The sequence below is a fragment of the Rhinopithecus bieti genome, unplaced genomic scaffold, assembly GCF_001698545.2.
Source record: "Rhinopithecus bieti isolate Rb0 unplaced genomic scaffold, ASM169854v2 scaffold_22042, whole genome shotgun sequence".
Lineage (NCBI taxonomy): Eukaryota > Metazoa > Chordata > Mammalia > Primates > Cercopithecidae > Rhinopithecus > Rhinopithecus bieti.
In genome coordinates this window covers 117,251-136,284 of record NW_016810459.1, presented here as the reverse complement: position 1 = coordinate 136,284, position 19,034 = coordinate 117,251, and the positions used below count along the sequence as shown (strand labels likewise).

Genomic DNA, 19,034 nt, shown 5'->3' with positions numbered 1-19,034 from the left:
AGAGAGAGAGAGAGAGAGAGAGAGAGGGAGAGCGGAAGGAAGGAAGGAAGGAAGGAAGGAAGGAAGGAAGGAAGGAAGGAAGGAAGGAAGGAAGGAAGGAAGGGAGGGAGGGAGGGAGGGAAAGAGAGACTATGAAATTAAACTAAAAGCAAGCAGAAGAAATAAAACTGACATAAAAGCAGAAATTAAACTGAAAAAGAGGAAAACTGCAGGGTGTGTGTGTGGGTGATCAATAAAACCAGAAGCTGGTTCTCTTTGAAACCATCAAGAAAACTGGTAAGCCCCTAGCCAGACTGATCAACCGAAAGGAAAAAAAAAAAAAAAAACAAACCACCACACACACACAAATTACCAACCAACACCAGGAATAAAATAGGAGACAGTACTACAGATCGTACTAGTATTAAAAGAATAAGGGAATATTATAAATAACTCTATGCTCATAAATTGAATAAATAATATTAAAGAGACAAATTACTTGAAAAATACAAAGCTACTTAAGAATAAATACATAATCTGAATAGGCATATATTAAAGAAATTGAATTTGTATCTAAAACCTTCAGACAAAGCAATCTCCTGAGCCAGATAACTTCAACAGCAAATTCTACCAAGGAAGAAATAATAACTCTAAACAAATTTTTTTTAGAAAACAAAATAAGGGGGACTATATTTCCCACATCATTTTACTATACAGACATATAATATATATAGAGACAAAAGAGGATTATGAAAACTTCCATTAAAGTTAGGAATCTGGTCCTTGGAACTATAACTTCTTATATCTCATTTCTATGGACAAATGAGATTATCCTTTTGAGAAACAAATAACAAAATGATGTTGTCTGTGTAGTCAAATCTTTAGGTCTTAAAAAATGTCTTGGCTGGCTGTGGAGGCTCACGCCTGTAATCCCAGTACTTTGGGTGGTCGAGGTGGGCGGATCACCTGAGGTCGGGAGTTCGAGACCAGCCTGACCAACACGAAGAAACCCCATCTCTACTAAAAGTACAAAATTAGCCGGCATGGTGGCACATACCTGTAATCCCAGCTACTCGAGAGGCTGAGGCAGGAGAATCGCTTGAACCTGGGAGGCAGAGGCTGCGGTGAGCCGAGACCGCACCATTGCACTCCAGCCTGGGCAACAAGAGCAAAACACCGTCCAAAAAAAAAAAAATGTCTTGAGACCAGGCACCATGGCTTGTGCCTGTAATTCCAACACTTTGGGGAGACCTAGGTGGGCAGACTGCTTGAGTTCAAGACTAGCCTGGGCAACATGGTGAAACCCCATCTCTACAAAAAATACAAAAATTTGCCAGGCATGGTGGACAAGCCTGTAATCCCAGCTACTCAGGAGGCTGAGGTGGGAAAATCACCTGAGCACAGGAGGTCGAGTCTACAGTAAGCTGTGATCACGCCACTGTACTCCAGCCTGGGTGACAGAGCAAGACCCTGTATCAAAAAAAAAAAGTCTTGTTAGATTACTTAGGATACTAACAGAAATCTCTGCAGTGTAACTAGGAATATATGCATGAAAATTTATGTAGAATAGATGATATGCACCTATGTAATAAAAGGTAGCACGGGATAGTAGTAAAGAACGCTGACTCAAGAAGCCAGGACTATCTGGGTTTGAATCCTGACTCTGCAACTCAGCTGTTACCTTAAGCAACTCTTATTTAATTTATATTGATCAACTAATTGATTAAGACAGGGTTATGCTGTCACCCAGGCTGAAATATAGTGGCACAAATATGGATCACTGCCAGCCTTGACCTCTCAGGCTCAAGCGATCCCGTCCCAGCCTCCTGAGCAGCTGAGACCACAGGCCATGTCACCATACCCAGCTAAATTTTTGATTTTTTATAAAGATTTCACCATTTAAACTTCTGGGCTCAAGCAATCCTCCCACTTTGGTCTCCTAAAATGCTGGCACTATGTGTAGTCCTAATTAGGGAAAAGGAATCAGGCTAGTGGGACCGAGGGAAAGCAATAAAAGAAAGGCGATAAGCCACAAGTCAGCCTTTCTTCATCATCCAGGACACGTAAGTCCTCCTGTGCAAATAACTCACAATCTTCCTGTGCCCAACTATCACCACACACCCGCAAGTTAGCTCACTGCAACCTTGGCGTTCTCAGTACTCCACAAAGCCCTCTTCAGCATACTGCATAAACACTATCCTATAAAATCTCTAGCAAGCCTTTGTTTCTCTGCAGTTGGCTTCTCTCTGGCAGGCTGCTGGCTGCCTCCCTCGCAATGTATTTTCCTACGTTCTCTAATAAACTTGCCTTTTTTTGTAAATTTGAGACGGGGTCTCACTCTGTCAACAAGGCTGGAGTGCAGTGGTGCAATCTTGCCTCAGGGCAACCTCCATGTCTGAGATTCAAGCGATCCTCCCATATCAGTCTCCCGAGTAACTGGGACTACAGATGCGCACCACCAGGCCTGGCTAATTTTTCATTATTTTTTGTAGGGACAGGGTTTCGCCATGTTGCCAAGACTGGTCTCGAACTCCTGGGCTCAATGATCCTCCTGCCTCAGCCTCTCTAAATGCTGGGATTACAGGCGTGAGCCACTGCACCTGGCCTGCCTTCCTTTACTTACAACTGCCTCAGTAAATTACTTAGTAAGTTTGGAACTGTGCCACTGGTCCAAACAGCCATTGTTCTCCTAGACAGATTATAGATGAGAGCCTATATTGTGTATTGCTCAGTTACTTAATTTATATCTCAGTTTCCTCACCAGTAAAAAGGTGATAACAGTAGTTATTTAATGCGTTTGTATGAGGATTAAATGAGGTAACGCTTGAACAATGTTTAGAACTGTGCCTGACAAATTAAAAGATATAAAAATATAAATAGGTGGATAGGCACGGTGGCTCATGCTTGTAATCCCACCACTTTGGGAGGCTGAGGCGGGCGGATAACCTGAGGTCAGGAGTTCAAGACCAGCCTGGCCAACGCGGTGAAACCCCATCACTTACTAAAAAAAATACAAAAATCAGCTGGACGTGATGGCGGTCGCCTGTAATCCCAGCTATTCAGGAGGCTGAGGAAGGAGAATCACTTGAACCCGGGAGGTGGAGTTTTCAGTGAGCCGAGATGGTGCCACTGCACTTCAGCCTGGGCGCAAAGAGCAAGACTCCATCTCCAAAAATAAATAAATAAAAATATAGATAGATAGGAGGTAGGTAGGTAGGTAGATAGATAGATAGATAGATAGACAGACAGACAGACAGACAGATGGACGGATGGATATGGAAGAGGGAGGGAGAGAGAGGCAAGAATCATGAAGGCTGTTTTTTTTTTTTTTGAGACGGAGTCTCGCTCTGTGGCCCGGGCTGGAGTGCAGTGGCCGGATCTCAGCTCACTGCAAGCTCCGCCTCCCGGGTTCACGCCATTCTCCTGCCTCAGCCTCCCGAGTAGCTGGGACTACAGGTGCCCGCCACCTCGCCCGGCTAGTTTTTTTGTATTTTTTAGTAGAGACGGGGTTTCACCATGTTAGCCAGGATGGTCTCGATCTCCTGACCTCGTGATCCGCCCACCTCGGCCTCCCAAAGTGCTGGGATTACAGGCTTGAGCCACCGGGCCCGGCCAAGGCTGTTTTATAGATTGCTAATTTTCGCTGTTTTATCTCTTTTACCTACCTGCCCTTAGATTATAATACTACCAGCTTTAAATAAGACAACTGGAAAGATTAATACCAACCTTAAGACTTTGATGATTATGGAATTAGTTTTCTTAGAGCCTTACCAAACCTAATTATATTCTACTTAAATCTTAATAAATATTGGTTAGTAGTATTAATGGGGTTTCTGTATTTCCTCTAAGCATCTAATATTTTGAATTATTCTTGACCTTTCAGCTTTTTGACCATTATCTACTATACAATTTTTTAAAAATACTACCTCCATCATGCTTGTAATCCCAGCACTTTGGGAGGCTGAGGCAGGCGGATTCACGAGGTCAGGAGATTTGAGACCATCCTGGCTAACATGGTGTAACCCCATCTTTACTAAAAACACAAAAAATTAGCAGGGCGTGGGTGGCAGGTGCCTGTAGTCCCAGCTACTTGGGAGGCTGAGGCAGGAGAATGGAGTGAACCCGGGAGGCGGAGCTTGCAGTGAGCCGAGATCACGCCATTGCACTCCAGCCTGGGCAACAGAGCGAGACTCGGTCTCAAAAAACAAACAAACAAACAAACAAAAAATCATAAGTAGTTTTAATGTGACCCTTTTGACTTTATTCTAGAGGTAGTTTGTTTGAGTTTTTGTTTGTTTTGTGTTTTTTTTTTTTTTTTGAGACGGAGTCTCGCTCTGTCGCCCCCGTCACTGCAATCTCCACCTCCCAAGTTCAAGCTGTTCTCTTGCCTCAGCTTCTGGAGTAGCTTGGATTACAGGCGCCACCACGCCTGGCTAATTTTTGTATTGTTAGTACAGATGGGGTTTCACCATGTTGGTCAGGCTAGTCTCGAACTCTTTATTTATTGTATTGTATTTGTTTTTGAGACGGAGTCTCGCTCTGTCACCCAGGCTGGAGTGCAGTGGCACAATCTTGGCTCACTGCAAGCTCCGCCTCCCGGGTTCAAGCCATTCTCCTGCCTCAGTCTCCCGAGCAGCTGGGACTATAGGCGCCCACCACCACGCCCGGCTAATTTTTTGTGTTTTTAGTAGAGACGGCGCTTCACTGTGTTAGCCAGGATGGTCTCAATCTCCTGACCCCATGAGTGCTCGCCTCAGCCTCTCAAAGTGCTGGGATTACAGGCGTGAGCTACTGCGCCCAGCCTTATGATTGATTTTTTTAAAGCATCATGCCTAAAGTATGCTTACATTACCACTAGAAGAGGTAACATTGGGTGGTGTGCTTCTAGTAAGGCTATTTAAATTGTACTAAGAACTCCTTCGGTGGAGTTTCCAATCCTCAACTATTCAGCTGAAGTTAACATTCAGGGGGAATATCCTGCTGTAATGTTTCCCTGAGATTATACAATTTTATCTCTATCGCTATTATTTTAGTTTTCAGAACATTATTAACTGTTATTTATTTACTTATTTATTTTTGAGACGGAGTCTCGTTCTGTCGCCCAGGCAGAAGTGCAGTGGTGCAATCTCAGCTCACTGCAAACTCCGCCTCCTGGGTTCAAGCAATTCTCCTGTCTTAGTCTTGCGAGTAGCTACAGATGCACGCCACCACACCTGGCTGATTTTTGTATTTTTAGTAGAGATGGGGTTTCACCATGTTGGTCAGGTTAGTCTCCAACTCCTGACCTCAGGTGATCCACCTGCCTCAGCCTCCCAAAGTGCTGGGATTACAGGTGTGAGCCACCATGCAGCCCTTATTAATAATTTTTTTTTTTTTTTTGAGACGGAGTCTCGCTCTGTCACCCAGGCTGGAGTGCAGTAGCCGGATCTCAGCTCACTGCAAGCTCCACCTCCGGGGTTTACGCCATTCTCCTGCCTCAGCCTCCCAAGTAGCTGGGACTACAGGTGCCCGCCATCTCACCCGGCTAGTTTTTTGTATTTTTTAGTAGAGACGGGGTTTCACCGTGTTAGCCAGGATGGTCTCGATCTCCTGACCTTGTGATCCGCCTGTCTCAGCCTCCCAAAGTGCTGGGATTACAGGCTTGAGCCACTGCACCCGGCCAACAATTTAAACATACTATTTCACATGTATATGGTGACCTATAGTTATCTATGTATTACCTCATATACATATTAATACTCCTACGTCAGCCAACTTGTCACTGAAATTTCTTTCCTTTTTGAAATTTTATGAAATAAATAAGATATAACTTGCTGTAAACATATGAATATGAGATCTCATACCATCTCAATTATATTCACAGAATATAACAATTTTAAAAGAAGAAGGGAAGGTACTAGAATCAGTAGTCCTATGTTGTAGCCCTGGCATGATTCTTGACTATTTAACTTACATTTTTCTATTTTTATTTGTCAGGCACAATTCTAAGCATTGTCTTTGCTAGGCCTCTGACCTTAGGTCAATTCATTTAAATCTCTAGATTTCAAGTTTCTTTTTATATAAAATGGCGTAAAACACTGACCCTAGGGAGTTATCATGAGAATCATACACAAATTTTAAGAGAACCTTCAAAAATGGATCCCAAGACACAATTATTTTTTATCTTTTAGAGACAGAGTCTCACCATTTTGCCCAAATTCAAGATCTCAAGTGAGTTTCCCACCTCAGCCTGCTGAGTAGCTGGGACTACAAGGGTGTGGCCCCATGCCTGGCTCCAAGATAATCTTAAATCATCAAATCAAAGGTTAAATCATTTTCATTGTATTCAGGAGCATTAATAAATATTAAAGTATTTTCCACAAGAAGTAAAAAGGAAAATCAAGTTCAACATATTAGAAAATTTGCTCTTACCCATTATAGATCTTAGTAATTTCAGGATATGATTTGAACAAACTAAATTTATGAGAACAAGGGAAACGTAAACATTGATTGGATATCAAGGAATTATGAGCTTTTTTAGTTGTGATAATAGTATTACAGTTAGGTCTCAAAAATATATGTTATTTAGTTGGTGCTATAGTAATTTTATTTAAAGTTTTTTAAAAGTAAAACAGCTGGGCATGGTGGCTTATGCCTGTAATCCCAACACTTTGGGAGGCCGAGGCGGGCAGATCACCTGAGGTTGGGAGTTTGAAACCAGCCTGACCAACATGGAGAAACTCTGTCTCTACTAGAAATACAAAAAAGTAGCCGGGTGTGGTGGCACATGCCTGTAATCCCAGCTACTAGGGAGGCTGAGGCAGGAGATTCGCTTGAACCTGGGAAGTGGAGGTTGTGGTGAGCCAGTGCCACTGCACTCCAGCCTGGGCAACAAGAGCAAAACTCTGTCTCAAAAACAAAAAAGAAAAAAAAAGGTAAAACAAAACTTGGCCAGGCACGGTGGCTCAAGCCTGTAATCCTAGCACTTTCGGAGGTTGAGGCAGGTGGATCACAAGGTCAAGGGTTCAAGACCAGCCTGGCCAATTAAAAAAAAAGGTAAAACAAAATAAAACGTATTTTAAAAATACATTTTGAGGCTGGGTACAGTGGCTAATGCCTATAATCCCAGCACTTTGAGAGGCTGAGGTGGGAGGATCAGCTTGAGCCCAGGAGTTCAAGACCAGCCTCAGCAACATAGTGAGATCCTCAACTCTACAAAAAAAATTCTTTAAAATTAGCCAGTCATGGCCGGGCGCGGTGGCTCAAGCCTGTAATTTTGGGAGGCCGAGACAGGCGGATCACGCGGTCAGCAGATCGAGACCATCCTGGCTAACACGGTGAAACCCCGTCTCTACTAAAAAATACAAAGAACTAGCCGGGCGAGATGGCGGGCGCCTGTAGTCCCAGCTACTTGGGAGGCTGAGGCAGGAGAATGGCGTGAACCCGGGAGGCGGAGCTTGCAGTGAGCTGAGATCCGGCCACTACACTCCAGCCTGGGCGGCAGAGAGAGACTCCGCCTCAAAAAAAAAAAAAAAAATTAGCCAGTCATGGTGTGCGCTTGTAGTCCTGGCTACTCAGGAGGCTGAAGTGGGAAGATTGCTTGAACCCAGGAGTTCCAGGCTGCAGTGAGCTATGATCCTGATATTGCACCCCAGCCTGGGAGACAGATCGAGACCCTATCTTAAAACAAACAAAAAACTATTATGAAATTTTCACAAATGAAATGAAAAATAGAAATTAATTACAAAATAAAATGGAGGAGGGGGCAAGTAGGATAAAGATAAAACAAGATTTGCCATGAGTTATTTATGGAAGCTGAGTAATGGGTACATAGTTTATCATACCCCTACTTCTACTTTCGTATAATGGAAAATTTCAGATACAAAAACCTTTTTAATAAGATGACTAGGCCGGGCACAGTGGCTCAGGCCTTTAATCCCAACACTTTGGGAGGCCAAGGCGGATGGACCACCTGAGGTGAGGAGTTCAAGAACAGCCTGGCCAACATGGAGAAACCCCGTCTCTACTAAAAATACAAAAATTAGCCAGGCATGGTGGAACGTGCCTGTAATACCAGATACTTGGTATGCTGAGGCACAAGAATCGCTTGAACCCAGGAGGCAGAGGTTGCAGTAAGACAAGATTGGGCCACTGCACTCCAGCCTGGGTGACAGAGTGAGACTCTGCCTCAAAAACAAACAACAACAAAAAAAAAAAACAAAAAAACTAATATATAATTACTTTTTTAAGTGTTAGGGTGTTTTGCATAACCAGCATAATCACACCATTATGATACAATCGGTGCAACTATTAACCAAGTGAAGATGATGGAACATGGCAAGGTGATTTAAAAGTTCATGTGAGACCAGGTGTGGTGGCTCACACCTGTAATCCCAGCACTTTGAGAGGCCAAGGCAGGAAGATCACTTGAGCCTAGGAATTCAAGACCAGCCTGGGCAACATAACAACACCCTCTTTAAAACATTTTAAAATTTAGCTAGGCATGGTGGTACCCATCTATAGTCCGAGCTACTTGGGAAGCTGAGGTGGGAGGATCACTTGAGCAGAGTTCAAGATTACAGTGAGCTATGACCACACCACTGCACTTCAGCCTTGCTGACAAAGCAAGATCTTGTCTCTAATAATTAAAGTTCATGTGAAAGCAAAAATACATGAAAATAACATTTCTGATAAAAAGCAATAGGAAGGAATTTTTCCCAGTGGATGGAGAAGCATCCTATAAAGCTATAACAATTAAATGATGAAATGACACACAAGTAGATCAATGATACAGATTAGAACATGTTTATTCAGAAAACAATTTTAAAAATTGCAAATAACTATGGAAAGGATTAAAATAATGTAGGGAAAAATGATTGTCCCTTTGGATGAAGATGCTTGTGGACACATGAATTTAAAAATCACACCTCACTTTCAAGGAGAAAAATATTAAACCACATCTTCAATACGAATCAACAACAGTAGTAAAGATCTAGACAATCTTCAGTCTCTGCAAGAATAAAACGAGTTCCCACACTAATAACAAAAGACTGATTGTTCTGTAGCCATGGTAACATAAATAGCCACCAGAATGAGTTTTAAATTGCTTAATCAATACCTGACAGCTCTATAGCTATAGAACCACAATAATCAATTTTAAATCCACTTAAACAACTTCACTCAGTAACCATGTTTTTGCAAGTAACCCTATCAGTGATACCCCCTACTGATAGCCCCTTGTTTCTGAAAGCTAGCCAATTGGGAACACAGTCATTTCAATGAACACATTTCTGAATACCAAGTATATCAATAACTGTCTCACCCAAGCAACCATGCTTCTACAGTGAATGCCAATCCATCATGCTCGTATTCACCAATCCTTGAACTTCAGGCTTCTCAAAAACCCCATGTAAAATAAGTCTGGTCTAAAAGAGATCAACTGATCAGCAATACCCTCTTTACTTAAGTAAGCAGTAAACTCAGCTTTGTGAAATACTAAGCAGTAGTAATATCCTCTGACACTCTGTAGCCTTTATAAAAGGTGTGCTAGACCAATACATACCAACACAGAAATATACACTCAAGACGTGTTAAGTGAAAAAGGCAAAGCAGTATATAGGCAGATGCTATTTTAAAATAATTATGCTCCATCCATCTATCTATCTGTTAAAAAACAGGCTGGGTGCAGTGGCTCATGTCTGTAATCCCAGGAGGCCTTGGAAGGGGATGGCAGGAGGACTGCCTGAGGACAAGAGTTTGAGACCAATCTGGGCAACATATCAGTTCTACAAAAGAAAAATAGTAATAATAATAAATATGTATACATATATAAAAACAATGTGTGTGTACATATAATTCTTCATATGCATTGTGCATATATTTAAAAAGACAGAAAAGACACATTCCTAACCATTAACAATGATTAGCTCAGGAACAAAGGGCAACAGAGGAAGAATGGGGCATTTAAAGAACTATTATAACTTCTTTATGACTGATATAATGAACATGTTATTATTTTTATAAACTGAAAAAAGACTTTTCACTTGTGAATCTTCTATACAATGGTCTATACACTTTGCACTGAAAACTGACATCTGGAATGACACTCTCAAGTTTGAAAATATAAAAACTAAGTTAAGGCTGGGCACGGTGGTTCACGCCTGTAATCCCAGCACTTACGGAGGCCGAGGCAGGCAGATCACTTGAAGTCAGGAGTTCAAGTCCAGCCTGGCCAACATGGTGAAACCCCATCTCTACTAAAAACACAAAAATTAGCTGGGCGTGACAGCGGGCACCTGTAATCCCAGCTACTTGGGAGGCTAAGATAGGAGAATCGCTTGAACCTGGGAAGCAGGGGTTACAGTGAGTGGAGACCATGCCACTGCACTCCAGCCTGGGCAACAGAACGCAATTCTGTCTTAAAAAAAAAAAAATTTAGGCCAGGCACAATGGCTGGCTCATGCCTGAAACCCTAGCACTTTGGGAGGCCAAGGCGGCGGATTGCTTGAGCCCAGAAGTTCAAGATCAGCCTGACAACCTGGTGAAGCCCAGTCTCCACATACACTATAATTTTTTTAACTTAGCCAGGCATGACGGCTTGAGCCTACAGTCCCAACTACTCAGGATGCTGAGGTAGGAGTATCGCTTGAGCCTGGAAGGTCAAGTATGCAGTGAGCCATGACGGTACCACCGCACTCCAGCCTGCCTGACAGAATGAGACCTGGTCCCCCTCAAAAAAAGTTTTAATAGAAATTACAGGATATTTTTCATTCGAAATTGTGTACAGATGAGATCTATGAGTTATAACTCAACTTCCTTAGGAAGTCTGATAGCCTTAAGGAGTCTTATGTTTAGGTCACGTGTGGAATTACCATCTTTACTTTGCAGTTATACAGTGCTTATACATAAGCACTGGTTCTTTCTGCAGTAACCTTTTTTTTTTTTTTTTTTTTGAGACGGAGTCTCGCTCTGTTGCCTGGGCTGCAGTGCAGTGGCCGGATCTCAGCTCACTGAAAGCTCCGCCTCCCGGGTTTACGCCATTCTTCTACCTCAGCCTCCCGAGTAGCTGGGACTACAGGCGCCCGCCACCTCGCCCGGCTAGATTTTGTATTTTTTAGTAGAGACGGGGTTTCACCATGTTAGCCAGGATGGTCTCGATCTCCTGACCTCGTGATCCACCCGTCTTGGCCTCCCAAAGTGCTGGGATTACAGGCTTGAGCCACCGCGCCCGGCCTGCAGTAACCTTTTATTCAAGTTATCAATAAACTTTTGCTTAATCATGCTATCTGTTAAACTGTAAAAGTAATAACTTAGTAATAGCTCATTATATCTAGAAGTCACAGTTGGTTGTCCAGCCCTAAATGACCTAGGAGACATTTCATCATTGCTGTGCTAAGAGGTGGGGGAAAAAAACAGCAGCACAAAATTAAACAGAAAAGTTACTTTCATTTACCTACAGATCCGCTGAAGTGAAAGTAGTATCTATAATATTAGATCTTCCTTTTCTTCCTTTTTTTTTTTTTTTTTTTTTAGGACGGAGTCTTGCTCTGTTGCTCAGGCTCGAGTGCAGTGGGCGTGATCTCCGCTGACTGCAACCTCCAACTCCCAGGCTCGCGCAATTCTCCTGTCTCACCCTCCTGAGTAGCTGGGATTACAGGTGCCTGCTACCACACCCAGTTACTTTTTGTATTTTTAGGAGAGATGAGGTTTCACCACATTGGCCAGGCTGGTCTCAAACTCCTGACCCCAAGTGATCCACCTGCCTCAGTCTCTTAAAGTGCTGGGATTACACGCATGAGCCACAGAGCCTGGCCTGATATGAAATCTTAACCATTTATTTCTGAAACTGTTAAGCAAGTGTACTGAAGTGTATCTGCTAACCAAATTCACACACACACCAAATCCTTTTTTTTTTTTTTTTTTTTTTTGAGATGGAGTTTCGCTCTTGTTGCCCAGGCTGGAGTGCAATGGCACCGTCTTGGCTCACTGCAACCTTCATCTCCCGGATTCAAGCAATTGTCCTGCCTCGGCCTCCTGAATATCTGGAATTACAAGCACGTGCCACCATGCCCTGCTATTCTTGTATTTTTAGTAGAGATGGGATTTCTCCATGTTGGGCAGATTGGTCTTGACCTCCTAACCTCAGGTGATCCGCCCACCTCAGCCTCCCAAAGTGCCAGGATTACAGGTGTGAGCCACCATGCCTGGAGCCTCAATTTTTAAATATTGAAGTTTACCATTTAAAAAAATTATCCTGTGTAACTTCCTCTCAATTTTGCTGTTAACCTAAAAACTGCTCTGAAAGAGGGTCTTTTTCTTTTGAAACGAGGTCTCACTCTGTCACCAAGTCCAGTGCCATGGCTAGATCACAGCTCACTGCAGCCTCAACCTTCTTGGCTCAAGTAAACCTCCTGCCTCAGCCTCCCAAATAGCTGGAACTACAGGTATACACCACCATGCCCAGATAACTTTTTTTTTTTTTGGTAGAGACAGTCTCCCCATGTTTCCCCAGGCTGGTCTCGAACTCCTGGACTCAATAGATCCTCCTGCCTCAGTCTCCCATGGTGCCTCATGCTTGTAATCTCAGCTTGAGCCACCATGCCCAGCTAAAAAATGGTCTTTAAAAAAAAATTATTCATGAGGTAAAGTTTTGAATTTGATCTATATATTAAATAGGCCACGCGCAATGGCTCACACCTATAATGCCAGCACTTTGGGAAGCCGAGGCAGGCAGATCACGACGTCAGGAATTGAGACCATCCTGGCTAACACGGTGAAAACAAGTCTCTGCTAAAAAAATACAAAAAATTAGCCAGGCATGGTATCATGCGCCTGTAGTCCCAGCTACTCAGGAAGCTGAGGCTGGAGAATTGCTTGAACCCAGGAGGTGGAGGTTGCAGTGAGCTAAGATCATGCCACTGTACTCCAGCCTGGGCAACAGAGCAAGACTCCGTCTCAAAAAAAAAAAAAAAGAAATATAGGAAATGAATCTGAGACATCACACCTCAATAGAAGCAATTGTTACAGAAGTTAATTACAACCTTGAGAGGCTCTTTTTCGGGCAACTCCTTACATCTTTATTAATAAGCAAACTCATAAGAATGAGTACTTCCCCTAGTCCATCACAAATAGAATTAAAATAAGTAAAAGAACAAGTACCTCCAAAATATATTTCTGTACCATTACCACATATGTCCTCCCTAAAATGCTTGAACCACTCACAAGTGTATCCTATTTAAATTAAGTTTTAAAGTTTCAATTCACCCTGACAATGGACTAAGTGTACCCTCAATGAAATCACCAAACTCATCAGACACCTATTTTTAGTTATATAAACACTATTTATGTAAATATTTTCACTTATTCAATTTATCAACATATTGTTAACTGAAAACCAATCATGTTACCATGTATCAATATGGGAGGTAGGAAACAAACATATTTAGAACACTATGCCTGAATGGCTATGTTTAAATTAAAGGACAGGAATGCAAATAAATGACTACAAATTAAGTGCCTCAAATGAAATCTCTACTAGTTGCTAAAAGAGCACTGTGAAATAAATGCCTAATTCTGGCTGAGACATTCAGGTAAAATTTACAAAGGGGTGCTACTTCAGCCAAGTACTGAGGCCAAGGTGCCTTACAGGCAAAGGGAAAAATAATGCAGAAAGGCTTACACACGTTAGCAAAGACAGAGGCAGTTGGAATATAAACACAACAAAATGTATTTTTGAGACATATAGGAAGTATAGTGAATGAGACTCAGTAATTGATTCGACATTGGGATTGAGGAGAAGGAAAAATTCAAGGACAACTCTCAGTTTTCTATATTGAGGGAGTAAGTGAACAATCCCAGGTGGAAGTAGTGATAAATAATACTCATTAAGTGTTTACTATATGTCAGCCACTGAGCTAACTGCATCATTTCATCACTCAGTTGTGAAATTAACAGTTAAAAAGATATAGACATAAATGCATATGACCTATTTATTGAGGAATAATTTTCTAGTCATCTATGACTACCAAAAAGCATTTTCCCATTTATTTTGTCTTCTTGAACCACTTTATTTCCTGGGCTTCTCCAATTTCACTCTCTCCTAATGTTCTAACTTTTGTACTCACTCTTTCTCATACTTCTTGGCTCCTCCCAAGATTCTCTTTTTAATTTAATGTACCCTCATCATAACTTTCCTTGGTTTCCTATTCTCCCCAAACGTAGCACATTATAAAAATAAAAGCTGGGCATGGTAACTCATGCCTGTAATCTCACCACTTTAAGGAGGCCGAGGTGGGCAGATCACCTGAGGTCAGGAGTTTGAGACCAGCCTGGCCAACTTGGTGAAACCCCATCTCTACTAAAAGTACAAAAAGCAGCTGGGCATGGTGGCATGAGCCTGTAGTTCCAGCTACTGGGGAGTCTGAGGTAGGAGAATTGTTTGAACCCAGGAGGCAGAGGTTGCAATGAGCTGAGACTATGCCACTGCACTCCAGCCTGGGTGACAAAGCAAGATTCTATCTCAAAACAATAAAAATGAGGCCGGGCACAGTGGCTCACACCTGTAATCTCAGCACTTTGGAAGGCCAAGGCAGGCGGATCATGAGGTCAAGACTTCAAGACCATCCTGACCAACATGGTGAAACCTAGTCTCTGCTAAAAATACAAAAATTAGCTGGGCGTGGTAGCACATGCCTGTAATCCCAGCTACTCAGGAGACTGAGGCAGGACAATTGCTTGAACCCAGGAGGTGGAGGTTTCAGCGAGCCAAGATCACGCCATTGCACTCCAGCCTGGGCAACGAGAGCAAAACTCTGTCTCAAATAATAATAATAAATAAAAAATATTTGGCAAAGAAAGATATATCCTAAAATGCATAACCATAAAGTCATGAAAAAACGTTATGTGCCGGCTCACGCCTGTAATCCCAGCACTTAGGAAGGCAGAGGTGGATGGATCACCTGAGGTCAGGAGTTCCATAGACCAGCCTGGCCAACATGATGAAAACCCCATCTCTACTAAAAATACAAAATTAGCCAGGTGTGGTGGTAGGCACCTGTAATTCCAGCTACTGAGGAGGCCGAAACAGGAGAATCACTTGAACCCAGGAGGTGTCAGAGATTGCAGTGAGCCGAGACTACACCATTACACTCCAGCCTGGGCAACAAGAGCGAAACTCTGTCTCAAAATAAATAAATAAATAAAACATTGTGTATGTAAATACATAAAACCAGGTATAAACTGACTTGGAGCAAAATTTAGATAACCCCCAATGTGCAGTATTAAATAAATTTTGTTATCCTACTAATTATTTTCAGATGGGATTTCAACAATGACAAAAAAAAATACTTATGTTTTCGTTTGTTTTGAGACAGGGTCTCTCGCCGTGGCGCAGTACAGTGGCACAATCTGGGCTCATTGCAGCCTCCACCTCCCAGGTTCAAGCGATCCTCCCACCTCAGCCTCCCAAGTAGCTAGGACTAGAGGGCTGCACCACTACACCCAACTAGCTTTTTTCATTTTTAGTAGAGACAGGATTCTGCCATATTGCCCAGGCTGGTCTTGAGCTCCCGAGCTCAAGCAATCCACCCACCCCAGTCTCCCAAAGTGCTGAGATTATAGGCATGAGCCACCATACCTGGCCAAAAAACAATTACATATGAATAATTAAATATATCCCAATTATTCCTGCTACCTATTTATTAACATACTATTAAATAGGTGAAAAAGTTTCCTAGTCCTAAACATAATTGTACTCGGTAATAGCTCAGTTGATGGGAAATGTAGTATTTACTGTTGTATTTGGATTTGTGCCTGGATTTAGTGTGAAATGAGGATATTCCCACTGCTGAGTTTTTCTGCTCTGTCATCAGCTCACATCTGCCATAGGATATGTTTCCAACCTAACATCAGCAAACGCAATCAAGACATATTTTTGGGGGGGAGGGTAGAGCAGGTTTTCATTTTTCCAAAAATTCCACCAAGGTAAAGCAAAGCTCCAGCTGAGATGGGAGTGCTGTGTAGGCATTAGTAGTGCTGCCCTCGCTATGCACTTCTTGGATAGTAGCGCAACCCCAAGAAAAGGGTGGTTAAATCATGCTTTCTTATTAACTTGCTGAACGTGTCAAAAGTCTGCCAACTACAAATCTTTAAATTGTTCAATAATAATATGTGGGAAAGAAAAGTGTGTATACACACATCCCCCCTAGTGAAGCTATATAATGTGCTGCAGGTTTTAAGGTCAAACTGACAGAAGGGCTGGGATCCTGGCTAAGCCCCACCCTTAAGTTTGCCCTAAGGGAAAACAGCTGACCCTATTTTCCAGCCCAAATGTTGCCTTTTTGGCCTGCTCCGCCCCTGTCCTGTGCCCATAAAAGACTTCAGCTGGCAGAGCAACACAAGCGGCTGAGTGTCAAGGGTACAAGCAGCTTGAGCATAGGAGACTACGGAAAATTTCCGCTATCTTCAGACAGTGAGGCTTCAGACAGGGGCCTGCCAGACACAGCTCGGCTTCAGGGAAAGATCGCCTTCCCATCCCCTTTCCAGCCTCCCTTTCCGCTGAGAGCCACCCACCGTTCAATCAAGTCTTCTGCATTCATCACCTTTCAAACAGTTCGTGTGACCTGATTCTTCCTGGACACCAAACAAGAACTGGGTGCCGAAAGGACAGGGGCCACCATCCTGACTGACCCTCCACTGAGCTGGCTGGCACTTGGCAGGCCCTGGACTGCAGAGCTGAAAGAGCATTGGTTGTGACAAGCTTAGACGCTGCTGAGGGCCCTCACAGAGCCTGCACCTACCAGAGTAGCGACCCGCTGGTTCATTCGTTCCAGTTCGCTCCAGTTCCCGCACTGGCTCGCTTGCTCCCACGCTCCCTCCCACCAATAGTGGCCAGCAGAGGGCGGAGTGAAACGAACCACCCCAGTTCCACCCGCGAAGGGGGTTCAAGGGAACTATCCGGTCTCAAAATTATGAATCTTAATCAAAAACCCCAGTCTAGGGGCCGGGTGCGGCGGTTCACGCCTGTAATCTCAGCACTTTGGGAGGCTAAGGCAGGCGGATCACGAGGTCAGGAGTTCAAGACCAGCCTGGCCAACACAGTGAAACCCCATCTCTACTAAAAACACAAAAATTAGCCAGCTGTGGTGGTGGGCGCCTGTAATTCCAGCTACTCGGGAAGCTGAGGCAGGAGAACTGCTTGAACCCGGAAAAAAAGTTTAATTTAGAATTACTATAATACTTATCTCAAAATAAAAATGAAATATAAATAACAGGAAACCCCTGTGCTCTTACTAGACTCTAAAAGTACAGACCTTAAAAGGAGACTTTATTGTAGTCTCAATACTGATAGTTCTCTGTATTTTTTATTTTATTCATTTATTTAATTTTTTTTTTTTTTTTTTTTTTTTGAGAGAGAGTCTCGCTCTGTCGCCCAGGCTGGAGTGCAGTGGCACCATCTCAGCTCACTGCAAGCTCCGCCCCCCGGGGTTCACGTCATTCTCCTGCCTCAGCCTCCCATGTAGCTGGGACTACAGGCGCCCAACACCATGCCCAGCTAATTTTTTTTTTTTATTTTTAGTAGAGACGGGGTTTCACCGTGTTAGCCAGGATGGTCTCTATCGCCTGATCTCTCGGCCTCCCAAAGTGCTGGGATTACAGGTGTGAGCCACCGCGCCCAACCTTTATTTTTGTTTTGAGACAGGGTCTTGCTCTGTTGCCCAAGCTGGAGTGCAATGGTATGATCACAGCTCACTGCAATGTCTGCCTCCCAGTCTCAGGCAATCCTCCCACCTCGGCTTCCCCAGTTGCTGGGACCACAGACAGATGTGAGTCACCACAGCCGGCTTTTTAAAATTTTTTTGCAGAGGTGGAGTTTTGCCATGTTGCCCAGGCTGGTCTTGAACTCCTGGATTCAAGCAATCCACCTGCCTAAGCCTCCCAATGTGCTGATGTAAGCCACGATGCCTGGCCCTCTACATTCTTTTTTGTTTTCTGCTTTTGAGAGAGTCTTGCTCTGTTACCCAGGCTGGAATACCATGGCACGATAGCTCACTGTAGCCTCCACCTCCCAGGTTCAAGCAATTCTCCTGCCTCAGCCTCCCAAGTAGCTGGGATACAGGCGTATGCCACCATGCCGGACTAATTTTTTATACTTTTTAGTAGAGATGGGGTTTTGCCATGTTGGCCAGGCTGGTCTCGAACTCCTAACCTCAGGTGATCCACCCACCTTGGCCTCCCAAAGTGCTGGGATTACAGGCCTGAGCCACCAAGCCCAGCCTCCTCTGTATTCTTTCTAATGCAGTAATTAAAAAATGTTTCTTTCAGCTTGGAAAGTAAAGCCATTTCCTCCCAAAAACAAATGTTAGAGAACCAACAGCAGGGTAATGGAACAGTAGAAAAAAACATTTGGACTTTTGGTAAAAAAAACATGTGAACATACATATTTACTACTGCCTCCTCACAAACTAGGTTTACTAAGTTTACAGAGAAGGGATTTTTATTTTTAAACCCATAGACCCAAGAGGACAAATGGGAGGACCCAAAACAAACAAAATTTTGGAAGTTGGAAACCAGAAAAATATGTAGTAAATAATTTAGAAGACCAGACTGTGGTCAGAAAACCAAGGAATAGGCTTACTTTCTCCACAGAACCAGGGAAAAACTCATCAACCGGAGGCACTGACAGCAAATAATGCTGGTTAATTGATGGACTGGTCAAAAGTGAGTAGACAGATGGCCAGGCACGGTGGTTCACGCCTGTAAGCCCAGCACTTTGGGAGGCCGAGGTGGGCGGATCACGAGGTCAGGAGTTCAAGACCAGCCTGGCCAATATGGTGAAACCCTGTCTCTACTAAAAATACAAAAATTAGCTGGGCGTGGTGGCACATGCCTATAATCCCAGCTACTTGGGAGGCTGAGGTAGGAGAATCACTGCACTCCAGCCTGGGTGGCACAGTGAGGCTCTGTCTCAAAAAAAAATAAAAATAAAAAAATTGTAGACAAAGCCTCTATCCCAGGCTAATCAAGGACTAGCCCACATCAGACTAAAGACTAGAGGTTTACTCTGTCACAACGAAACC

At 43.3% G+C, this 19,034-nt stretch overlaps 1 protein-coding gene across 1 annotated transcript in view; it reads right to left on the bottom strand.

Moving 5' to 3' along the window:
- Window positions 1-16,898, bottom strand: part of UBE2R2 (ubiquitin conjugating enzyme E2 R2) — a 62,883-nt gene extending 45,985 nt beyond the window's left edge. Inside the window, exon 1 of the mRNA XM_017892091.1 lies at window positions 16,755-16,898. Within this exon, the coding sequence (XP_017747580.1) occupies window positions 16,755-16,778 (24 nt within the window). The 5' untranslated portion in view covers window positions 16,779-16,898. The remainder of the gene's footprint in view (window positions 1-16,754) is intronic.
- Between the last annotated feature and the right edge of the window lie 2,136 nt (window positions 16,899-19,034).